This window comes from Lingula anatina, chromosome 1 (genome assembly GCF_051362555.1).
Source record: "Lingula anatina isolate TDL-2025a chromosome 1, LinAna3.0, whole genome shotgun sequence".
Taxonomy (NCBI): domain Eukaryota; kingdom Metazoa; phylum Brachiopoda; class Lingulata; order Lingulida; family Lingulidae; genus Lingula; species Lingula anatina.
The window spans coordinates 53,504,386-53,523,046 of record NC_141767.1 but is presented as its reverse complement, the minus strand read 5'-3'; the positions used below and the strand labels follow the sequence as shown (position 1 = coordinate 53,523,046).

General features: G+C 35.2%; 2 protein-coding genes across 4 annotated transcripts; one reads left to right on the top strand and one right to left on the bottom strand.

Moving 5' to 3' along the window:
- Positions 1 to 143: 143 nt before the first annotated feature.
- Positions 144 to 8,135, top strand: LOC112042385 (uncharacterized). Of its 2 annotated transcripts, none has more exons than XM_087002475.1 (10): positions 144 to 373; positions 1,481 to 1,605; positions 1,825 to 2,048; positions 2,333 to 3,151; positions 3,476 to 3,639; positions 3,791 to 3,938; positions 4,169 to 4,814; positions 5,411 to 5,563; positions 5,700 to 5,858; positions 6,470 to 8,135. In XM_087002475.1, exons 1-10 carry the CDS (start codon positions 245 to 247, stop codon positions 7,476 to 7,478), a joined length of 3,576 nt encoding a protein of 1,191 aa, XP_086858601.1. In that variant the 5' UTR covers positions 144 to 244; the 3' UTR covers positions 7,479 to 8,135. The 2 variants fall into 2 exon arrangements, with proteins under 2 accessions (XP_086858601.1, XP_086858600.1); XM_087002474.1 differs by having other exon boundaries at positions 149 to 373; positions 4,169 to 4,838.
- A 444-nt stretch (positions 8,136 to 8,579) lies between these two features.
- LOC106158903 (suppressor of fused homolog) lies at positions 8,580 to 18,382 on the bottom strand. 2 transcript variants are annotated; one of them, XM_013535066.2, is made up of 12 exons: positions 18,197 to 18,382; positions 15,060 to 15,194; positions 13,285 to 13,421; positions 12,860 to 13,002; positions 12,090 to 12,175; positions 11,804 to 11,876; positions 11,350 to 11,542; positions 10,631 to 10,736; positions 10,037 to 10,180; positions 9,622 to 9,760; positions 9,410 to 9,478; positions 8,580 to 9,258 (listed from the first exon to the last, which is right to left on the bottom strand). In XM_013535066.2, the coding sequence occupies exons 1-12, from the start codon at positions 18,349 to 18,351 to the stop codon at positions 9,172 to 9,174; spliced, it is 1,467 nt and encodes a 488-aa protein (XP_013390520.2). In that variant the 5' UTR covers positions 18,352 to 18,382; the 3' UTR covers positions 8,580 to 9,171. The 2 variants fall into 2 exon arrangements, with proteins under 2 accessions (XP_013390520.2, XP_086858622.1); XM_087002496.1 differs by lacking the exon at positions 15,060 to 15,194 and having other exon boundaries at positions 18,197 to 18,381.
- Between the last annotated feature and the right edge of the window lie 279 nt (positions 18,383 to 18,661).

Here is an 18,661-nt window from a genome sequence, read left to right as displayed (position 1 = left end):
AGTACGAAGTAAACAATTCGATTACTTGCTGTTATAACATAACTTACTGAAACTAAAAAGCATATTGTATCAAAACCATTCAATTTATCACGTGAAGGTAGCATTTACCTATGCCACTTGTCTCCAATAATTTAATTGAAATTGTCACCCCCTTTTGCAAAATGTTTAATTATGTGCATATCCAAAATGGCGGCGCCCATCTAACCCCAATTTTCTTTTGCTGAAAGCCTACACAATTCAAAAAATGAGCCAAGATTTATCCTCGTTGCCGCCCGGCGACCCAAGAATTACAGAAGAGATTGTGAAGAAACTGAAATCACAAGGAATATTCGATCAGTTTCGTAAAGAATGTTTGGCAGATGTTGATACTAAGGTAAACTAAAGCTAGCGACGGCAGTGTTACTGGATATTACAAGTAGAATGACTGGTAGTTATGTTAGCACCTGTCATTGTGGCTCTCCGACTGTCCCGGTGCGCATGTCACCCTCTTGATAAATCGGAACTTACAAAGATTACAAAATTACAAAAACATTACAAAACATTACAAAAACAAGTCTTTGGTTTTCAATGGTTTGTAAATTCATTTATTTGGCGACTGTCAAAGTGAGGATCCCATGGGGGGGGGGGGGAGTGATCACAGTGTACGGGAAATAAAATCATCTTTTCACAAATCACAGTAAATAAAACCCTATGCATATCTAACTGGAAATGCAAGAAATACTAGCACGTGTCAGTGAGCGTAAAAAATCTGTCACATTCAGGACAAAAAATAAAAAGCCGTATGCATTCACAAGTTTCAGGAATGGAATTTTTCATGAATCACACCAATTAATATGAGCATTTCACATATCACATTTCAGTAAAGTAAAAAGAGACTTTCGTGGGTAACAAAAGTCCCCATTGGTTACCCTCACAAGTGTCTCTACTATAATGCTATTTATTTAAAAAAAAAAAAAAAATTTGCCTAATACTTATGTTTTCACAAGAAACATGAAGGACACTAATTATAATAAGAGCAGAATTAGGAGTTCATTTCAGGGGTGAACATTAGAAATAAGTAAGTAAATTTTAAAGCTGATACATTGGAATAGCAGCGACACTACTCAAAATCATCACGTAACTAAATTAAAAATAGAAACTTCTAAAACTTAATAATTGCTTGTATGAGTTTGGGGGCACACGGCATAAGTACTGATTGAATGTTTTAAGAAGTGAGCAGCCTATAACCACGTACATAACTGGAAAACATATAATTCCTCTAAAGTATGCCAATCATTATTATTATTATTATTATTGACACCATGTGAATGAATTTTACAGTATGCACAGATTCTGAGGACATGCTTTATTTGAAATGTATAGCAAAGTTTTTTTTGTTTTTTTTTAATCTATAATTGGATATACTCTATATGATGATTTCAAGTAAGTTGATAGAAGATAGAAATGTGCAATGGCATAAGAATTGAATAAAATATTTCAGCCTGCATATCAAAATCTTCGCCAACGAGTGGACAACTATGTTACAAACTTTCTTTCAAAGCAGAAGTGGAGCCCAGATTTAAACAAAAACCAACTGAGAGAACAACTGAGAAGGCAAATAAACCAGTAAGAATTGTGTATAGTTACCTTTGAGTTAAGAGTTTGATATTAAAAAGGAAATATTGTAATACATAAATTGTGTTTAAATAAATTCTAAACTGTCAATATTTTTCCTATACTGAAGCAAGTGTTATACAATTCAAACTTTCAAAAAAAAAAAAAAAAAAAACTTCATGTTTTTCTTTGCAAGTCATTTTGGATGTTACATCATTTTGTTCTACTTAGGTCTGGCATGCTAGCTAGTGGAGTTGAAAGGATTATAGAACAGGTAGTTAATCCAAAGATTGAGACAGTGTTCAAGCCAGAAGTGGATAAAGTGGTCTGTGAGTTCCTAGGAATTGATCCCAGTGAAAGAAGAAAAAAGTTGGAGGAAGTGAAGAATGCTCAGAGACAACAGAGTTTGGAAAACCTAAAAAATTACTGCACAAATATGCAGAACATGCCTCCAGGTTAAGATACATTTTGATATCTTGAGTTAATATTTCAGCATTCTATGTTGAAAATGTTCTTTAACAAATCAGTGAGGATATTGCAATATAAATATTTTTTATTTATTTTTCAATTTTGATTGATTGATTAATTAATTTGATAAGTAGTATCCCTCTTTTTCTAAAAATATTTTGACAGGTCTGCTTTTTTAAAGTTCACATGTCCTGATAATATGCAAATCTTATAATTTGTTTGTTTGTTTGTTTAAAAGGATTTTTAAAAATATTTTCCTTGTATTCTTTAGATCTGCAAAGTCCTGGAGGCAGTTTTTCTGGAAACCAGCCACCAAATCTAATGAACATGGATCCATTTGGTGCTCAGAATATGTCTTTCTCCCCACCAAACTTCCCATCAGGGAGTTCCCAGTTTCTTCCCTTTCAAAGCACCATGCAACCTCCATTTCTACCAGGCCCAGCTGTTCAGCCTGTTGCCCAGCCTCCCCTGCCACCAGCTCCGGTGCCTGAAAGCTCTGCACCTCCCCCACTGCCCAGTGAATCTGCTCCTCCCCTGCCAAGTGAGCCAGACACCCCACCCTTGCCCCCAGAGGCACCTCCTCTCCCACCAGAACCAGAAGATATGGACATTGATCCCCCTCCTGAGCCTGAACCTGGGCCAGAACCTCCTTCTCTTCCAATGCTAGCAAATGAAGACCAAGTCAAGTCAGAGCAAAACAAGTCTCCTGAAAAGTCTTCTAAGAAATTTCTAGAAACACTAGACATTCCACTCCCCATTTCCACACCTGGTACAAGTGGTGGTTCTCCTGTTAAGAAACCTCAGTCTGACTCAACTAAGGAGCAGGAGAATAAAGTTAGGGAAGAAAAAGATGTGCCTGATAAGAAAGACCATGCTGATGGAATAAAGCCAGAAAAATCCTACAAATTTGCTTGGCAAGATGTAGATGAGGATGAATTCTCAGATGTGACAATCAGCTCTGTGCACACAAGTGACTTGTCTTCCTTTGAGACATCTGAATCAGAGTCAGAGAGTGAAAATGAGGTAGATGAAAGTGAGGAGAAAGAAGAAAATAGCTCAAGTGATGAGGGACAGGTCAAAACAAAGAAAGGTGAGGGGACATTTATAAGATATAATTATTTAATGAAAAAAAATTATAATTATTTACTCTTTTGTTGAAACAAAGAATATGCCTGTATTGTCCCACCTATTGTTTGAATTTTTTGGGCACTGTGTAAAGATGTTTTGGTATTCGTATTGTGAAGATATTCATCGTGGATTATTTCAATTATGGATAGTTTATACTTAGAGTATCATATAACTTTCTGTGTTCATATATACTGTACAGAGTACAGAGCCTATAAAATATTTAATACATGCATATTTTGGTAGTTTGACTATTAGATGTAATCATGATAAATCTTTATCCTTTCAGTGAAAGAAACAGAAGGTGCTTGTCCAGCAAAAGAAGACTCAGCAGATCATTTTAGACAAGATGAAACTGCTACTGAGAAAAAACCTAGAAAATTAATATCCTTGACTTACAACCTCAGTGACAGTGATGATGGAGAAACTAGAGAAGAGAAAAAAGCCAGAGTTGTAAGTAACTTTAAAACAGGTTTTAAAGTATATACATTGTAAGTAAAGTGTTAAACTTTTAGAAAACAAGTAAGCTCAATGGAACTCTTAAAATCTAGAAAAAGAGCAAGTATTTTTATTTTTGAAATAAATTTATTTTTCTTACTTTGAGGCTAATGAAAAAGAGCAGCGATATTTGCAACGCCAGAAGAGAAGGGCTGCATATGAATCTAAAAGAAAAGAGAGAGATGAAGAAAAGGCACGTCTAAGAGAAGAAAGAAAAATTGCAAAGGAGACCTTAAAAGCTGTGCCAACAGAAGGTAGAAGAGTTTAAGAGAAAATTCTTGAAATAAAATCTTCAATCTTTTGTGTCAAGATTTTTTTCATTTGCAAATTAAGAAAACAACTGTTAAGATGCATCATGTGCACATTTGTATCTTTAGATATTTATAGCATGTATGTTTTGCTGAAACTGTAAAGGTATGTGAAATCTATATATGAGCAGGGTTTATGTACAAAAAATACTTAACAATATTGCATTGTGTTTTAGAATCAGAAGAAGTCTCATCTGAAAAACAGGAAGAAAAGAAGGCACAAGACAAGAAACACAGAATGAAAAAATCTAAGACCAAGGAGGAATTGAAGGAAAGACTAAAAGAACAAAAAGTGATGGAAAAGAGAATGGCCTTAAGAAGGCAAAGGACAAGGAATAGAAAGTATACTTCAGAAGAATTCACTTCCATCTTTACTGATAAGAGACAGCATATACTGGAAGAGGGTTACACAGATGTGATTGAAGAGACGGTGGAAGTAGAGATGTCTGGAGAATATACTGTGGCAGACAACAATCAGACAGACTATACACAGGGTCTAGGCGGATATGAAAACATGCCTGGGACTCCAACACAGGATGAAGTAGAATATTCTGTACCAGACAACGAAGTTGTACTTTCAGCTGAACAGTCAAATATTCCCATTGTTGATGTGTCTGCTATAAGCACTGGGCTAAGCATAGGTCACTTGATCACTGGGGCAAGGTCAAAATCAGATGACACGTCAGCTCCCCAGAGACCAGATACTCCTCGAAGTGTAGGTTCCGAATCATCACGTGCAGAGTCAACTGAAGGTGGGGTGAGACGGTCAAGGAGGGTGTCTTCTTTGAAGGATGAACCAACTACACCCTTGGATACTCCCAGGTCAGACAGCAGAACTTCAAGCAGGTATTAAACTTGTAGCACTCAGCAGGGCCTGATTAAGCGAGTTCATTATCAATTTTGTGGGTAGTTGGCATTGTTACCACTGTGAATTTGTTGCATGCCAAAACAAGGTATGGGGTATACTGGGATTAAATTGTAGAAGCAATCTTGCCAGGCAGCACTTAAACAGACTTCAGGAAGACCCAGTGAAACTGCACAGACAGACCTTGTCATGTTTTTGTGAATCATTGTTTTTTCATTTTGTTTTTATATTTCTTCACAATATTTATTGAATTCAATTGACACTTCAGCTTAATGCAGTTGTGCCTAACAATCTTCTACAATTTCCAATCAGTTTTCATGAAACTGTACAAACATAATGACTAAATATTTGTCAGACTTTAGGTACTTTTTTTTTAAAGTCTGAATTGGGATTGAATTGATTCTGTGCATGATATTTACACATAAGAGATGTAAATTTAGAATGTTTTCAAACACAAACAGTACACCCTTAACAGACATTTGAATACACATGAAAGAATATGTGTAGAAAAAATGCTATTTGCAACATGTTTATTTCTTTTATTTCCTTACAGATCGGGTGCAGATTCAGATAAAAAGTCTCAGTCTGCCCAGAGGTACGACTTGGATGACCTGTATAAACCACGTGTCAGTCGTCGTCGTAGTTCACCTGCATCCAGTACATCAAGTGAGCAAGAGCCAGGACAACTGCGTTCTTCTACTCCTAGGTATGATACAAAATCTGTAAAACAATTTATCTTATTAGATTAATTTTTTTTTCATTACCTCACATTTAGGTAAATGTAGATGTTTTTCCTTTTGTGATGTTTTCTAAGGCTTACAGGTATATCAAATTAATTTTAGATCAACAGAGTCCACTAAAGCCAAACCGTCTCAGATTTATGATAATTCAGAGCTGTACAAACCACGTTCAAGTTTTTCCACTCGTCGCCGTCGTAGTACTACCCCTCCTGCTGCGTATCAAGAAAGACCACCATCCCCATTAGAAACACTTACGCCAAGGTAATTGTTTTTCGTTATATCAACCAATTAATAATGTTTAATAACTATTAACAACTTTTGTGTTCTTTTTGCTGTTAGATCTGCAGTTAAACCAGACTAAATGACACCATAGTTTTTTCATAAAGACACCAGTTTCATTAAATCATTTTCCTAAAATGATATTTGCATGGATATTTTCTACTTACATTTTATGCACTTTGCAGACTTGAGGAAAAATAAGTAGGTCAAATTTATGACCAAAAATTTAAAGATGGTGCATTTTTAATGCCTTTTTCTTCTTTCGTGATTTTATTTTCTGTTTATTTTTTGGCATCTGGATGTTATTTCTGTGTAAGAAACTAGTACTAATTATTTATATACATAACATTCGTGCCTGTAAAGATAGGTGTGGATTGTTTGCAATTTTTTCTAAATTTTTTAAACCCACTCCCCCCCACCCACCCACATACACACACACACACAGATTAGCATATATCGAAATTGTGCTACTTATTTGTTGACCTATTGCAAGTTATCGAGTTTACTGGTTTCTATCAGTTCTGTAATGGATCTGTACAAACATCTTTATAATAAGAAACTGTCAGTTAGAATTGCTTTTATTGCCATTGCAGGCCAGATTCATCTCCAGAGTCTCCGGAAAGGAGAAGAGAGCGTAAACCAGTAGATGAAGTTGACTTTGGGGAGGCAGCACGTAGAACTAGACCTCCAATAGAGACCATAGATTTTGGGGAGGCTGCAAAGAGAACCAGACGATCAGCAGACACTATGTTTTTTGGAGAGGCTGAAAGAAGGGCAAGAAGTCAACGGTTTCCACAGTCTCCTGTTAAATTCACCAACAGACTTCCCAATACAATGGACAGGGATGAAAGGTCATTGTCATCTGGCAGGTCACAGTCACCTCCTGATGAGCGTAGCCTATCAAGATCCCCAAGGTACATTGACAACAAGAGGGGTGGCTGGCGCCCACCATCTCCAGGAGGCGGTAGGAGCAGATCCCCTATAAGAAGACCACCTATGTCAGGTACATCAATGAGAGGTCGGAGGCCAGCCTCTCCTCCACCCACAATGGGGTATGGACAGAGGAGAACACCTTCTCCACCACCAAGAGGTAGACCACAAGGTATGGGCCCAGACATACCACAATCCCCAGGGGGAAGACCCCCATCACCTCAAGAACCAGGGATGAGAACAAGGGGCAGATGGAAAGCTTCTCCTCCAGCACATTCTCCCCCAAGGGTGGAATCCCCACCTCCAGAGGGCAGCAGGTGGATGAGGGGACAGAGACCCCCATCTCCCCCAGGAGGCTTAAGGCAGCAAAGGGAAAGAAGACCCCCAAGGACATATAGTCCTCCTCCCATTAGGGGCAGGAGAGACTCCAGGGGTGGTGGCATGCCAAGACCTGTGTCTCCCCCTATTCAAAACCGAGAAATGAGAGGACAGAGAGCATCACCCCCACCTCTTCCTGTGAGAGAAACTAGACGGAACAGGGGTCTGTCTCCCCCATCACAGCCTGCCAGGGGTGGGAGAGGGAGAGGTCATGGTGGCATGCAACCAATGGGGAGAGGCATGAGAAGGCTCAGTGATGAGGAAATTCCTCCTCAAAAGAGACTTAGAAGATAAGGTCTAGGCTTTCAAACCAGCAACATTGAATTTAAATTTTTTTTTTTGTAAGGTAGAGTCAAGTCCATTTATACATAGTCTGTCAGTCCAAAAATCATCAAACAGTGTATTTTAGATAAGAGATGGTATAGGACAAAGAGCACAGACCTCTGTCTATGACAAAAGACAATGGTTCAGTTTAAAATGTTAATTCTTTCCCTCCTGTGAATAACTGCCATTCTTATTAAATTTCATTAAAATTTCCAAAGTTCTATGTTTAAGATATCTTGTCCACTTTTCCTAGTAAGTAAACAAACACTTTAATCAACATAACCTCCTTTACTGGTGGAGTTAAATATTGTAATAAACCATGTAAATAATATTGGAAGAAAATGCACATATTACAATCATTTTAAAGCACTGAAAAAAATTACTGTAAAGATATATGATGATCGAATTAAAAAATATCATGTTGTTGAACGGTGAAAGTGTACAAGAACATACTGACTTTAGTTTGCCTTTCCATATTTACTGCTCTTTATCTTTTGCATCGGAAGATGTATAATTTGTGTACATAGAAAATATGCAAATGTTATTGATGTATTTTGTTTGGCCCTTTGGATTTTTGATGTACATCAACCCTTTATCTTTATTAAAGGCATGGTTTTTTATCTTTAAGACAGTGCTTCAGAAGTCCAGGTGGATATTGTTCTCAGTACCACTAGTTTCATTAAAAACAATTTACTCTTTACATGGTGCACCCAATAATATTTTGGTCAACTACACGAATTACAGACTACCGGGCTTGTAAATAACCCACCTGGCAGTGGCCTCTCACATCAGACTGACGAAGACAGCTGCAAGCCCTTACGCTTGTGTTTAAAAAGCTTTGTTTTATAATCTCAATCTGGTCCATTTTCAATATTAAAGCATCTAAAATTGGTGGTGAAAACAGGACAAACATACCAAAAGACACTTATAAAATCGGTTTTATGGAAAGAAAACATCACACGTTTTTTGTGCAGAACATAAGTCCACTTTTGAGAATTTAAAAAAGACTTCTAACAACTGATCATTATAATATCATCCTTTCCTGTCAATTTTCTAATAACAAAACACAAGTACGAATTACACAAGTTTATTGCATATATGAGTGACTCTCAAAAATTCATTTGGAGATGTGAGAAATGAACAAATGAAGTGTATATAAAATGTCATGGTAAAATGTTTGGCCTCTTAAGCAAATTTTGTTTCTCTTTACTTCTAGCAATTTAAGTAAAATGTCTTGAGAAATTCTACATAGAAAAAATATACAGCTCATTTAAAATATATTGATAAATAGTAATATATGGAGATCTATACCAAAAGTAGAAAAAAATGAATTTCAAAGTAAAATGCTTTTCCAAAGCACAAAATGTATTCTAACATTAAAATCGCCCATTATATTCCTTTTCAAATGAACAAATAAAGACAAAGCCATCAAATGCGAACAGTTCATGCCAGTTTTCTCTTTGCATGAATTTTACATTCAACTTAAAAAGTTTTCTTGAAACTTCTCCCAATGCATCTTAATCGGGGCTTAAAAAGAGCAGATGAACAACATCAAATCCCCATACAATTGAAGCACCATCCTGGTTGACTTCCAACTTTTCCACAAGCCACATATTGTACATACAGTACACATACAACATGTACAGACATGATATGATGAGCTTCAACTTTGGCCTTCTGGCAGATCATCTGGTATGATTGTGATACACAGCCTTTTTTCTGGCCAAGAATAAACTTTGGGAGGATGAATCTGTAACAAATCAAAATAGGAAATATGCACGATATCTTTAAGATTTCATCTCGGGGTAACATGTTCTGAGTAAAATCATGATAATTTTTGTAAAATATACCTGATATACCCAACTTTCATTACTCTGTAATTTTTAAAAACATTTTCTTACATTTTCGGGTGTTGATAATTCTTCCATCTGGACTAACAGTCTCTCCACAAAATCATCAGTAAACAACACCTACAAGAGAACAATTGAATATTTTCTTTAAGTCATCATGATCTTAACTATCAGAAACCCACAAAATGCACTGCTCACATATGCACAGTGAATGAAAATTTTCTGCAAAATATCTATCAACAATAAGATGGTTTCATCCTTACCTGCAGCCATGGTCCATGAGCCCCATATGGATGTTCCTCGTCTACTATTGCACCTAATACACTTGAAGATACCAGAGTGATGGCAACATCATTTAATGCACTTTTAAATGTGAAGTGGCGACCATGCTTTAATCTTCCCCTAGAAAAACAAGGTGTGGCTTGTGTAATGGTCTAATTCAGATGAGAAAAAATAGGGCAAGGACCAAAAATAGCAAAGAAAATCATGAATTTGCCCTTTCCAACCAATGATTATTCTCTCTTTTATTTTTCAAGTTCGTATAAACAAATAATTATGCATGTTACACACACACACACACACAAACAAAAAAAAAAAAACTTGCTCCAAAGTTGGAAAAAAATACACAGTTTTGCATAATAATTACATGTTATGTTATAAACAGTCATTACAATATACCTCAAAGCCAGGGGAAGTAGAGAGCCAGCCTCCACATTAAACTTCAGATGCACAGCATCCAATGTTCTTGTTCTGCACAGTTCAGATGGCCCCTCACTGCTTACATTACTATCAAATGACTCCTTTCTAGATCCACCAGTTTGTCTGCCAGGCAAATAATGATTGAAAGTTGAACATCAAATATTAAAGACTGCAACTGCAATTTTCCAACTAAATCTAAATTTCTTTAGTTCTTACCATTTACAAAGAAAAAAAAACCATTATTTAGTAATTGATAAATTACTAATAGATTGAAAATTGATTGTAAAAATGAGATTTGGCAAAAAAAAAATTATATATATATTGATGCTTTGTTTTCAGATAAATGTTTGGTGTAAAAGTACACCTGAAAAGACAATGCAGCCTTTTTTTATCAAAAATTCATAGGAAAGCAATCTGACACAGCTCGATACAAAATTGTCCATTCAATCAAATGCTTAACTGTGCACCAGTGACCATTAACTTACTGAAAGATTTAAGTGGCCACTCATGCCACTTGGTGAAATAAAAACTTAAACAAGTCTCAGCTACCCGAACACACCATTAAATACTTACTGATCTGGCTGGTGTGAAGGTGAGTATTCATTATCTACAGGCTCTTGTTTGATTTGATGAGCTGTGTTCAGCCCTTTCTTCAATGTGGCTTTGATTTGTTCAGATTCTGAAATCAATTCACATGTTTGAAATACATAAGTGATAAAAGTTATTATTATACCTTCAATAATGCAGTCTGCGGCAACACCCACAGCCAATAAAAATTTTGTTTGGACCAGTAGATTTTTCAGAATGTGTGAATTTAGTGGTCTGCATAGCCATTACTTTTTTTCTATAAGTAGTCAAAAAAGCTTTGCTTTAAATTTTTTCGGAAATGTAACCGTTACATGATAATTCTAAATAAAAAAAAATCAAGGTCATGTTATTATAATCATTTTTGTATGTTTGAAAATAATAAGTAACTGTTTTCCTTTTAGTGCCTTTACAAGCAAAAAATCTAGGGGAGAGCTCAGCAATACTTCCAGAATTGGCAATGATACATGCAGGTGGTGGCTATATTAGACAAGATATTTTATATCAGACATGGTTTGGGGTTGTAAAGTAGGAAGATATTACCCAATGGCCATATGACCTGGCACCCAGGGGCTTCATGTAGAAAAACCAAAAGAAAAAAACAAGGAATTTCCAATCTAAATAAGAAAAAAATCATGTCTACTACATGTCCAACATAGTTTCGGTCCATAAAAAAGAACACTGGTGAAAAAATAGTAAATTCTCACCAAACGCAGATATGTGTGGCCTCTCTATGTCACTGCTGCCTCTTCTATCACCATCTATAAATCTGTTTTCTTTATTTTCCTCCTCGTTCACTTTGTCATGTCTATCTATGTCACTAGGTTCCTCCCATGCACAGCGGGCACTCACGCCACTTAAGTTGGAGCCTTCATTTTCAATACCTTGGTCAACACGATCCTTTAAATAAATATATATTAACATAAAATATATATATCATAGCTATTATCAATATATTGTCATGAAAAAAATGACTGTAATTATTTTGCAACAGCACCAAAAATGTAACTGCTTTATAATTTACTTAACATCATAACTTATGCTCTTCAATGATGTATTTGAAACATCTTTTTAATATTTGTCGATTAAAACACATTCTCTCTCTCTCTCTCTCTCTCTCTCTCTCTCTCTCTCTCTCTCTCTCTCTCAAAGCTTATTCACCTGGAGCGTAGGATCAATTTCAAATACTGTTTCCCCTCTACGCATTTCCGTAATTAACCAGGGTCCACCAGCACTGCAACATAAGGAATTATACCTTATCAACGATCACAACAGTTTAAGAGATGTTTTAGAACGTGGTATTTTACTTACCTTGTTAAACCCAAATAAGACCGGTTTTACAAGATACCTTACTGGTATAATCAGGTACTTTATATTTATATTATTATATCACATATCTTCTTAAATTGGAAAAAAAGAAGAAACAATAAGATTAATCATGACCTACATTGGTATAGTTTTTAAAAGTTCTATCACGCCAGCTCCATTCCAATGCTGTGCTGCCTTTAACTCTTCAGAACAACAACCAACAATCTGATATGAAAAGAAATCATCAATTACTTTCAAATTAATATTGCAGACTGTGTATATGAATCTACTGATTTTTTTCACATCAAATCCCTTGAAAAGTATGCAATGAGACATTTATAACATGTATATCTGAAAAAAAGGCTTTTAGAATTTGAAACTGTTTAACGAATATTATTTTAACTGCAATTTTATTTTTGTTGCCTTTTATGGTACAGTAGATGTTTTTATGTACAAGCAATTATTGTGATTGACTACATATAGGTTTATATGACTACAAGTTACATTTTCGTCAATCAAACTTATATTTAAAATACTTAACAGATGCACTTCAGCAGGCAATGACAAGAGAGAATGTCTCACTGAGTGATATTATAAATCAAGAAAAAGCATAATTAACTAAAGCAGATGAAATTTTGTTTAAAGACTAGTGATATTAAATTGGGCTACAGAAAATGAAAAATGTATGCTTTAAAATTTATCACTGTTTCACTTAAAAATTTTATTAGGCAAAATATTGCCCATGTTGCTTAAACATTGACAATGGTCTGCATAAGAATAAATCTGCTTTTATTTGCTTCTTTTTTTTCACTTCAAACGCTATGTCACAATGCTTAACATTCTCTGCAGTTGTATTTCTCACTATTTCTTTTCTTAAGATTTTCATAATTCAAAGTAAACCCCACTAACCTGGACAAAGTTCACAATTCCATGAGGAGTGGTGATAGGCTGTAGCTGGGGGTCATCTGTCATCAACATATGCTGCACACGAGAGTCACTGTTATCTAATGGAGCATGCCATGAGACATGGTCTCCACTACACAGTGTGTTTTCTGAAAAAAAGATTGGTTGATTTCAGGCCATCAGCAAAGAATTATTTCTTGTAAAAATCAAACAGATAAGATGATATTTGTAAGTATAAAACATACCCATGCTGTTTACCATTTCTAAATGTCAACAACCCCCCTCCCCTAAATCTATAGAGTGTGCAAAAATGATGAATTGGTATAGCATAATATTCACTAAAAGAGCAGTTATTAATACAGTACATACACAGCATATGTCTGCTGTAACTGTTTCATATCAGTTCTGGTATAAAAAACAGCCGATCTAACCTGACTGAAAGACGTATCTTGCAAGTGCCTGTAGCAGTGCAGCTGGCCAAGTTGGAGGTGCAGTTTCTCCCTGTTCACGTTTCAGTCTTAGTGTTAATTCAAACCCAAATCCACTAGGACTTTCAGGGCCAGTGTTCCTGTAAAAAAAGTTATCATGCTCATAGAAAATTGGAGGCATTACAGTATTATCTTATTCAATAAAATCTTTCCAACTGAACTTTTTACACCCAAGTTGTCTGATTATATTTCACACAAATGAAAATTTATATAAAGAAATAAACAATTTATGTATAAAACTACAGCGTTTTGAAGAGGAATTAACTTTTTTTATTTTCAGTTAAGAACAAACTGGAAAGTAGAGACAGGTGAATTATTGACCTTCCTATCAGCCTGAGGTGAAGCTGGCTGAATAATTAAGAAGGCAATAGTGCTCTCCATGTTGCCAGAAGTATGCAGTTCCTTGCCTTCTTGTACACTTATTTAAGAGTTTACAACTACTTTCTAACAGCTGCTTGCCAGACATAGATATCCAGATCTTGACTGCTATGCAAGAGGCATTGATATGAAATAATATAATCAATTCTGATAATTTCTACTCAGAGTGTTTCTACTTATCTTTGCCACACTTACTGAAGTGCTTTCCTAGGAATTAAATGTGCATGTAGTTATATATATATATATATATATATATATATATATATATATATATATATATATATATATATATATCCTAGTCAGGTTGTTACCAGTGAATCATCAGATCAATTTATTAGCACATTTACGATAACAATTAGAGAAGGGTGATAGCATAAGTTATAATATTCAAATGTATATGTAAAGTTCACAGTATTACCAATGACATACTGACCAAACTTGTAATTACATCACGATTAATATGATCAATAGAACCTAAAACAAAAATAGCACAGTGCCCAGAGTTCTCCTCTGAATACATGACAAAATTTGATGAAAAATACCAAGCCTAATTTTTGTAGTAAACTGTTAAGCTGCTTTTTCTTAAAAATTTGAACTTTGGCAAGGATAATTGTATTTAGGCTTCTGTTTTGGATAGTGACAATAAAAACGTTTTAAATACAATTGTGTTTAAAAGATAACCAGAAAGAAAAAGGGAACAATGTTTAAAGTTTCCTTTCAAAAAGACTTTCCATCAATTTTTTCTTTTAAAAACTCTCCAAAATTTATTATCTTTTTTTTTCTTCTGAAACTAAATTATTAAAGGTTACATTTGAACCGAGTGTTGGTGGAGCATGGGTTCTCAGTAGGGCATATAAACCACTTGTACTAGTTTCTTGTATGAATCAAATAAAGTCAACATGCCAAGGGATAAATTTAATCACTCTATCAACCATGAAAGAGCTTTAAACTGAAGATTTAAACTTTCTTTAATTTTTGGGTTGTAAATCTGACCTACTTATCTGCCCTATTTATATAAAGCACAGAAAACCAGCAGAAAAATCCGTTCAAATATCATTTTTCAGGTAATATGAAATGATGTCTTTTGGTATTTCTCTAAGGGATTCTATTTGAAATTACATGATGCCATGACATTTGGTTGGCTTTTCACTCTTACAAGTATTCAATCTAAAGTGTTAATTTTTGAGTTTACTTGTAACCCTAACAATATACAAATCCAAAATGAAACTATGAATTTCTAAATTATGCAATTATGTTGTTCTGTTTCAGACAACTAATAATGGCTAAATAATAGGGCTATCCCAAAGAAGTGGGTATTCAAGTTCTATGGTATAACTTACTGGTGCACACGTCCATCTCCATGTAGATCTGAAAGTCCAAAACTAATATAGTGCCAATGTGGCGGAATATTCCTATCTGGGTCCCCTGGGTTGGCGTACATACTGATATAGTCCAGCGGGTCAGGACCACCCAACCTGCAAAACACAAAACACGGCTAACCTGGTGTTTAGTTACATCCTCCTCTCACTGAAAACAAATGCATGGGTTACTCCTAGGTTAAGTGAATACGTCTGACCTACATTTCTCTCAAATCTGTCTCCAGATTCCTTTTCTCCAAGTACAATACATGACCTCCACAAATGTCTCTGTCTGTTTTGATTTAATGGTTACATAAACATTCTGTTCACTTACACATATGCAAGCAAAGGATTGGAACAATTTACAACCAAGTTACAATTCCACTTCTGATGAATATTTCATTTTCACTTGTGCTTACAGATTTTTCAACTTTGATGTCACCTACTTTCAGATTCAGATAACCTTAAAAACTGGTAATGCCATATACAGCTCTTAATTTATTGTAGCAGCAATGTAACAAGGGGAGATTATCAGGTGTTTTTAGTTTGTTTTTTCACCTCTTCTAATTTTACTGAGAATTAATGACAGAAGCTGAAAACAATTCCTGGTTTGCCTTTAACTTGCAGGCTCATTGGATCTGTGTTTGTTTTCACACTCCTAAATTCAAACTACCCATATTTTATATGCATTTTTCTCGTTGAGTAAAAAATGTGGAACTAAAAAAAATGCATGTGTAGTATAAATATTCAATATGTCAACGTAAGATTAAATGGACATGGGAATTCCTGTGCTTTCCTGCTATAAAAATCACAGATTGCCAGAGCCAATGGCGGCTATCCTCTTATCTATTTAAAAGAAATCCACACACTGTCAGCCTTAACAGGTATAATATCTGCATTTTAAATTGTCCCAAAGGCTTCATTCACATGCAATGTCTATTTTCTAAATTCTATTTTCTATTCGCGGTATGTCTTATGATCACGGTCTGTGCCCTGAATATCCCGCGGCGTAATTACTGGCAGCGCGAGCCAGTTACTATAAGTTACTATAAGTAACTGGCTCGCGCTGCCAGTAATTACGCGGCGGGATATTCAGGGCACAGACCGTGATCATAAGATAGCGCGAATAGAAAATAGATTTTTAGAAAATAGACATTCCATGTGAACGAAGCCAAAGTCATATTTTCTATATCTATAGATCCTGAAATACAAATTATTTTTCCGAATTCCTAAAAATGATAAATGTACCAGATGTAGAAATTTCTTTCTGAAATGTACAGGAAGACATGTTGGTTTAAGTGCCTGGCAAGTAATTTATTACTAAATTATTTAATTGCAAATGTTATAAAACATGAAATTTCAGTGTAGGGATTGTTTCAGCAATGATAGTAAGTAGGATAAAAAAATCTGGAAAGTTTCATGTGGTGGGAAAATCCTAGATAGGATTTAGCTAGGATGAAAATACTGTCATGTTGACGTCATTTCTTAAAGATAATGTTTGTAAGCTTAATTTTATTAGTTTGTTTACCATAATTAATATTTTTTTAAAAAAATTATCGAGTAAGAAATAAACAGTGGTTTTTGCTCAAATATAAAAAACAATTAGCAGCCATTTGAGAAATCTTTCAATTATGTACAAAATTCACAAAAATGTTTTTCTGTTTATTTACTTATTAACTCACTTAATAATGAAGCTTTCGATTTACTAAAATTTTAATTCCTTTGACTTCCTGAAATCATTTTCAAAAGAAATAAAAGTAATTTTAGTAAATTATGTTTTCGATCACGGTGTGATTTATTTTATTACACCAATAAGATTTTAACGTATTCAATAAAACTCAAAATTTCATATGATATGAATAAAACTTTGACAAAATCCGACAGAGAAATAAGATTAGTAGCAGAATTCGAACTAAGAAGTGTCATTTGACATTTTTCAAATAAATGTTTTCCACTTTATCAAAGAACGGTAAACAATACGATTTGTGAAATAAAATCCCCACACACTAAAGTCAATTTCCTGCTATTGAATAAATGGGGTCTTTACACAAATATACTCAGTCAAAATGAAAAAATACGTGTACGCTTTAGTCGTATCACCAAGATGAAAGTCATTGTGAGTCGGTTGAACATGAGACTGTGAAGCTAAAAAATAGCAACGACTCACGCTCGGCTGTCACCTTGATTGGATAGTAAACGATTGTCGTAAAATCGCTAAATGATATTAAAACCGGGTGCATAAACTTGAAAACCACCTACAACAACCTTGGACTACCACATTAATCCAATACAATGCAAAAATAAACTATAACAAGTGGTTAAAGCCTTCAAACCGAATGTCGTAAAGTCCCCATATACCTCCATAGAGACAATAAAATAGAATAAGCTTCTGAAACAAGAAAAATCCAGTTCCAACATAATAATCGAAATAAAATACTGCCGGGCATCGGAGCGGCCTAAAACTTGGCACGCTTACCGCTAATACTGCAGGCTACATCATCCCGTCGCTCGTTTGTAAATTCCGTGCATGGCATACGCACAATCAAACCGTAAAAAACAAATTCTCGGGGTGTCGTTGGCCAGGTCCACTCTAACCTACCATTACGAAAAAGAAGCCATGCCATTGGACAATGCGACCTCTGCGGTTACGTCATTTCCTGAATTGGATTGTTGAGTGGACCTAGCCAACGACACCCCGAGAATTTGTTTTTTACGGTTTGTTTGTACGTATGCCATGCACGGAATTTACAAACGAGCGACGGGATGATGTAGCCTGCAGTATTAGCGGTAAGCGTGCCAAGTTTTAGGCCGCTCCGATGCCCGGCAGTATTTTATTTCGATTATTATGTTGGAACTGGATTTTTCTTGTTTCAGAAGCTTATTCTATTTTATTGTCTCTATGGAGGTATATGGGGACTTTACGACATTCGGTTTGAAGGCTTTAACCACTTGTTATAGTTTATTTTTGCATTGTATTGGATTAATGTGGTAGTCCAAGGTTGTTGTAGGTGGTTTTCAAGTTTATGCACCCGGTTTTAATATCATTTAGCGATTTTACGACAATCGTTTACTATCCAATCAAGGTGACAGCCGAGCGTGCAACGACTTATAATATTTACCAATATTTGACGACCGCTGTCACTTGAAGAGGGTTGGGCTGTTCGGGATACAGTCTTCTACAAGCATTATAAATCGCTTCTAGCCCTGCAGGTGTTACAGGAACACCCATACCACCGAAGTTTGGAGCGAAATACTGCTCCCCTCTCTCCTCCATCTTGCTGTTTAAAGCTATTTAAAGAAGTGTCATTTTCCCCTTACAAAGAAAACACATTGATCATGTTTTATTTTCAAATTAAGTAATATGCACCCATTATTTCAGAAAATAGCATTTTACAATATTTTTAATCGGTTATTGTTCATTTTGTTAAGAAAGTAGTTTTCTGCTTTATTTTCAAATATTTTATATAAGTCATATTCATGGCTTGGGGGTAATAGACGGAAGAGCCATACACTTCCTCTAGGAGACCACCCAAGTAAAACGACAGACTAACGAGAGGTATTAAAAGTTTCAACTACAAGGCCTC

Bases quoted from the DNA above. Each gene is read 5' to 3' on its own strand.
- LOC112042385 (XM_087002474.1), top strand. From the start codon at position 245: ATGAGCCAAGATTTATCCTCGTTGCCGCCCGGCGACCCAAGAATTACA. The intron at 2,049-2,332 runs GTTAAGATACAT...TGTATTCTTTAG, and splicing joins TATGCAGAACATGCCTCCAG to ATCTGCAAAGTCCTGGAGGC. The intron at 3,152-3,475 runs GTGAGGGGACAT...TTATCCTTTCAG, and splicing joins ACAGGTCAAAACAAAGAAAG to TGAAAGAAACAGAAGGTGCT.
- LOC106158903 (XM_013535066.2), bottom strand. From the start codon at position 18,351: ATGGAGGAGAGAGGGGAGCAGTATTTCGCTCCAAACTTCGGTGGTATG. The intron at 15,195-18,196 runs GTAAATATTATA...TGTGTTTTGCAG, and splicing joins ACAGCGGTCGTCAAATATTG to GTTGGGTGGTCCTGACCCGC. The intron at 9,259-9,409 runs GTAAGAAAATGT...GATTTGTTACAG, and splicing joins AATTATCAACACCCGAAAAT to ATTCATCCTCCCAAAGTTTA.